At 54.1% G+C, this 6,072-nt stretch overlaps 1 protein-coding gene across 1 annotated transcript in view; it reads right to left on the bottom strand.

Moving 5' to 3' along the window:
* Positions 1–6,072, bottom strand: part of TCERG1L (transcription elongation regulator 1 like) — a 215,095-nt gene that overhangs the window by 205,609 nt on the left and 3,414 nt on the right. The window contains exons 2-3 of the mRNA XM_007452015.1: positions 402–540; positions 104–351 (exon numbers count right to left, since the gene is read on the bottom strand). Of these exons, the coding sequence (XP_007452077.1) occupies positions 104–351; positions 402–540 (387 nt within the window). The remainder of the gene's footprint in view (positions 1–103; positions 352–401; positions 541–6,072) is intronic.

Here is a 6,072-nt window from a genome sequence, read left to right as displayed (position 1 = left end):
CAGCATCCTCCACCCCCGCGCGGGCGGCGGCTGCGGGCGCGGCGGGGGCGGCGGGCGCCAGAGGCACGGGCCGGCGGCGACGCGGGCTCCGGAGCGAACTCACTTGGTTCCGCTGCGCGGCCGCACGCTCCGCCCCTGCCCCGCGCCGGGAGCCCCTCCTCCTCCTCCTCTGCTAGCGCGGCCGCCCGCGGCGCCGCCGCCCCCCAGGCCCGGCCCCGGCTCGCAGCGTCCCCGGGTTCCGGGCTCCGGCCAGCACTCACTCCGGGACCCCCGCGGCGGCGGGGGTTGGGGCGGGGAGCAGGCGGAGGCGCGGGGCTCCCGCGGATTGCGCCCGGAGCTCAGGTTCGGCCGCTGGAGGCCGCCGGCTGTCGCAGACGGAGCGCACGCCGGGGAGGGCGCACCCGGCCAGGCCGGGAGACGGGGTCCACCAGCAGCAGCGAGGCCAAAGTGGCGGCGCCTGAGCCAGGCACGTCCAGCTGCCGGGCGGTGCTGGGGGCGCCGACGGGGACCGCGCGCGGGCCACTCTCTGCCTGGCGTAACCTGGGTCGAGGGCGGAGGGTCCCCAGGGGATGCTGCCTGCAGCCCCTGACGCCCAGCGGGCACAGATTGCCACTGGGGACAGGTAGATTTCTCTCCCAGGAAAATCTGCCAAACACTTTCCTAAGACCCCAGCGGGTCCTCTGCCCCGGCGGCCCCTACCCCACGCCCTACTAGTTCAGGCGCCACACACTCCAGGCGGGTCGCCTCTGGGCCTCCGCACGGGACAAACGGTTGTCGCTGGGATTGCCCACTGTGAACTGGTCCTGGATTCTACCGGGCCCAGAATTGTACTCCTCCTTTACCCACCGCACGCGGCCTCTTCAGTGCAACCTGGGCTGCCTGAGGCCAAGGACCACCCCTCCTGCGAGAACCCTCGCTCGGTCCGCACAGCAGAGCCTGGTTCCGCGCGGGTCACACGCAGTCGCCGCCAGGCGGCGCGCGCCCCGGCTGACCTCCCTCCTGCCGCAGACCCCGATCCCGCGCGGTATCTCCTTGTGATGCCAGGGCTCTGAGACCCCGCCCAGCTGTGGGCTGTTCGTCGCCGGGAGCTGGTTGGAGGCTTCCACGTGTTAATAAACTGCTTAGGTCGCTACGCCGGAGAAACCCCACCACAGTCAACAGCGCAAGCACAGTGTTTCTTAGGAGCATTTGGTGGAGGGCCTTCCTGCCGCCTAAAGCAGAAGGAAGGTATTATGAAGCATAATATGCTTTTAAGAGCTTGTATGAAAAGCCCACCCTGACCTGGGCAGGATAACATGCACCCACCCAGGTACACCACAGACACACCTGGGACTCTCCAAACACGGGCTCTCCTCACCTCTGGACTGATCCGTCGACCTCCCTCCTGAGATAAACTAAAGCACCAGAGTGCTTTCAGTTTGCTTCTAGGGTTGTTTCCTCATTCTTCTAATGCACTTATTTCCTCCTGGCCTGGCATGATTTCTTTTAGATCCTGGCATATGCTAATTTACATAGCTGGCATCTCCGTGTTTTCCTCCAGGCAAACCATTTTTCAATTAGCAAGTTTATCTCTCTCTTTGATGCAAAAGTTCTGGCAAGATTTTGTTTTTTTCTCACCTACAGTCAGAAAGCTCTGCAGATTAGAAGACTGTTACTATTCAGCTTAAGCCCTTAATTCATGCGCATATATTTGTATGTGCACACACTCGTGATATGTGTCTTGATCTTGGTGGCCACAGCCAGACTAAGGAATTGGGGCAGGTGTCTTTGGGCAGGCTAAGGTGAACCCTTAAAGGGTCCTGTTTGAATGGGAGTTATTCATCCCTCCTCCACTGTTTGGAGGCTGGCAGTGCCCGGCTTGCACGCTGCCCTCAGCAAAAGCAAGTGCAGTGTGCGCAGAACCCACACTCCCAGGAAACATGGTTTAGCCATGATCTGGGGGTGATTCAGCAGGTGCTTTGGGGGGAGTCTCACCCGTTCCCACACAGCCCAGTCCTTGAAGTGGTTCTGCTAAAGTATGCTTTTGTAAACTGGTTGTATTTATTCCCTCCCTGGGCTTTCCAGTGCCCTGAGCACAGGATGCCTTGGGCAGCTGATCAGCTCTGAACAAGAGCTGGGAAATTACAAGTATGTTCATTCAAAGAACCTCAAAGTAGCCCAAACTCCTTGGCTGCTTCCTGCCATGGGCTTGACTGTATTCATTTATTACAGCGTTTTGTACCCCTTTCCCTAACATGCTGTGCTCTGAATTCTGGGAACACAGCAGAGGACAACAGAGATGCAGAGCGATTTTCACTAATTAGTTAATGGATATGACAGGGGAACCAGGAGATGGACTTATCCCCTATTTCTGGCTCTTGTTTTAATCACATTCATCTCAAGGTTTTCCCCACACACCCCACTCAACCCAGGAACAACCAGACACCCCCGTGGATAGGAGAAGCCCCCTTTCCTATGGGTACTGTCTTTCCAATGGGTATTTAAGAGGGGACTCTTTTAAAGCAGGAAGACTCGTTCTCCATGAGGACCAGAAACCAGGGGATATCCCATCTGTGCGTGGAGGCTCCATGCCAGGTAGACCTGTGCCACTGGTGGACAGGTGTGCTTACCTATCAGTGCCCCCAGGGGGTTAGCACTCCATAAACTCAGGCCCTTTATCTCCCTATAAAAATCAGTGACAAATTCTCCTTGTAATGGGTTTTATACATAATCTAGTCTCAAGTTCTCCTAACCAATAAAAACAACCTTAAGTCTGTCTGTATCATTCAGGCAAAACCAGCAGAAATTTCCAGCTGATCTGTGACAGACTGAAGAAAGACGAGATCCACAGAACGAGAAAAGTGTGAATTATCCTCATATGCTAATGAGTTCTGAATTGTTTATCACCTTTTTGGAAAAAAGAATGTTGGGTGTTAGGGAGAGATGGATGAAGTAAGATTTTGCAGCTTGTAGAAGGATTTTTTTCAAGTTTTTTTGTTTTTTTTTACTCTTTTTCTAAGTAAAATATAAGAGAAACTCCCACCTCAAAAGAAAGAGAGAGAGAAGCATGAAGATGCCTTCTCCAGGCCTGCCGAGTTAAAATAATCCCCAGAGCAATGGGGCAGGCGGGAGTGGGGACGTGTGGGGTGGAGGACTGAGATGTTGCCTCAGCAGCGGCCCTGTCCCTCCCACCAGCTCACACTGCCAGAACATCTTTCCAAAACCAACGCTGATCCGACTGGGTCCCTCCCTGCTGAAGACTTGCCAACTGTGCTATGATGAGGCCCTGGATGAAAGCCACGAAAGCGAACCACCGCCTCGGGAGACTGGCATCTTCAGGAGGAGGAATTGGTGATTTGATACCTGACTCGGTGTGGGCTGACACAGAGCGGGCGTAAGAGTGATTTTTCCAAAGTTCTGCCAAACTCGGGAGTCTGCAGCTGAGCATCCCTTCCCATATATGAGGGGCCTTTGGGGATGGGCAGCAGAGAGGAGAGGTTGCTCCAGACAGGCCGACTTGGAAGTCTCCGAGGGACACCTGGAAAGATCCGTCCGTGTCACGGTTGCCTGGAGTCAGGAGCAAAGTCTTGGATGAAGACACGGAACTGGAATCAGCACAAGGATGGAGAGGGGTAGCCTTCTGCGGTGGTGGCTGAGATCAGAGATGTGGATGGGGTCACCCCAGGCGAGCACAGAGCGGGAGAGGAGAGGCCGTCGGGGGGTCCCCGTCATGGGGAGTGAAGCTCTCTAGGAAACACGGAGGGGAACCGAGGCAGGTGGTAGCATGAAACCACCCTGGACGGGTAGGAGTGTGCTCGTTTGTTAAAGGGTATTATTATTATTTTTATTATAAATGTGGTATTGCAGAATATCTGGAAAATATAGAAAAGCATCATGAATCAAACCCACTCAGGGAAAAGGAATATGAACCTTTTGTTGACCTCCCCTCCATAGTATGTTTTTCTTCTCATCTCTCTCCGTATAGCATGATAATGTATATCGTATATATATTGCATATAGTAATATATGTTAGCATATATTATAGCATCGTATCGTATTACATTTTATATTAAATTGCATTTTATAATAAATCTTTTTAAACCTTATTTTTCATTCAGCATCATAGCATGAGCGGGTTCCCCACATTGTTGAAAATACCTAGAGGAACCCCGTTATCAACAGCAAAGCAGAAAGCTCACGGAGGACGTGTAGGAGTGGAGGTGAGTCTTCCCTGAGTGGGAATCAGTAGCCCACGTGGGACAGCAGTGCACCCTACTCAGCAGCCGGTCCATTTTGTAGCTATAAAGAACTACCCGTCTACCCACCTAACTTCCCACCATCCATCGATCTAAGTCATAGGTAAAATGTCGCAAACACTGGAGTGCATAGATGCCGTGTGGGACACAGTGAAGACCTTGAAAACCAGACACCCCGGGCAGTGATTGAGGGATGCTCAGGACAGCGCAGAGGCCTCCCTCCCTGCGTCCAGACCCGCTGCCCTCCGTGGAGCACTTCCCAAGGTCCACACTGATCTCGGGTCGGCTCAGTAGAGGCCCTGGATGGCAGGAACCGCGTGCTCTCCCCTCTCCTCTCCACAACAGCTGAGTGTCCAGTGACTAGAACAGAATATTCTTCATGCTGGATTGAAACCCCAGCCTGGGATCATTACTGAGCCCCCAGTGGGTGCAAAGACAGGCCAGCTGTCTGACCACATCCCATCCAACAGACAATAACCCAGCCAGGCCTTTGCAGGTTGTGTCCTGCATAAGGGTGCCCAGCTGGGAGAGGGACTGGGGTCCAGCCAGGCACAGGAATGTGTCCACCCAGAAAGACAGCTTCCTGGGACCCACACCAAGACAGCCTGGGCTCTGGAGAACGATGGTGAGGAAGACAGATGTCCCCCATGAAGCTTAGAGTCTGGGAGATGGTGACAACCCCAAAGAGGTGACAACAAAGAGCAGTGGCCCTGCTTATCCTAGGTGCCCCGGGTCCAGAGAGCCAATGGTGGGAGAGGGCCTGGCCCAGCATCCCCTCTGAGGTCACCCCACCTCCAGCCCATTCTTTCTGCTCCTGGCCCCTTCCTGTGTCCTTTCCTTTCCCAGGGCTCTCTGGTGATCCCAGCTGCTGCGGGAGGGGACGGAGGCCTTTAATCTTATCAGAACATGAGTTACGGGCACTTAGACAAGGAGGGACAGGAAGACCTTTGGTGCTATGCGTTCTCACAAGCCACACGATTCATCGGCCTTATTCTCGGCATACGCATCTGGTGGCATGATTTGTGGGGTCTGGAGACATGAAATCGTTTGCGTTTTCTCTACAGAGCCTGACCAGACAGCTAGAAAGCCATCAGGATGTGTGCTTAGTAGGGCTTTTGCCAGTCAGAAAACACCCGAACCTCCTACTTGGACACAAACATTTGTGCTAGTGTATAGTTTTATTTTGTCAAAGCATGCCGATCTCACACCAGGTGAAGCCAGTGTATTAACCCTGCTCCAATCTGTCCCACATAAAGCACTCGTTCCCTGGATTTCTTAACTGGAGCGGAGAAGGGGGCGGGAATTCCCACCATCCGTGTCCCTGTGAAGGGCACACTTGGCTGTCACTCTGCTTAATTATACTGTGGCCAGGCCACACGCTGACACGTAAGAGGGGCCACAACTGGGAGACATGTTACAACAGCCCTGCTAATTGGAAATAATTCAGGAGGAGTAGCAACTTGGTCTGAAGTGGGAAAGAATGTAGATTATCAAGTGCGTTTTTAACACAGTCTTACTGTTAGGAGGCGAAACTGGGAGCATGAGGTAACAGGAGGTCGGGGAAGCCCCACTGTGCCGGACTCGAGCAGGTGAGATGCCTCAGCAATTAGCGCCCTGAGAGGATCCCTCTGCCTTCTCAGGCTCATCAGCCTCCTCTGTCCAAGGCTACACTTTGCAGTTCCAACCAGGTTCAAATTAGCACCAACTCCAAAGTACAGGGCCTGAATTCATGACATAGTCCAGAACACGTTTCTCTAGAGGCCCCAGAAGAACGAGATTCCTGGGGAGAGGATAGCCCTCACTGTTCCCAGTAGCAGAGCTGACCGGAATGCCGAGG

The sequence above is a fragment of the Lipotes vexillifer genome, unplaced genomic scaffold, assembly GCF_000442215.2.
Source record: "Lipotes vexillifer unplaced genomic scaffold, Lipotes_vexillifer_v1.1 scaffold1117, whole genome shotgun sequence".
Taxonomy (NCBI): Eukaryota; Metazoa; Chordata; class Mammalia; order Artiodactyla; family Lipotidae; genus Lipotes; species Lipotes vexillifer.
Note: the sequence above shows the minus strand (reverse complement) of the source record. Positions and strands in the feature narration are given on the sequence as shown.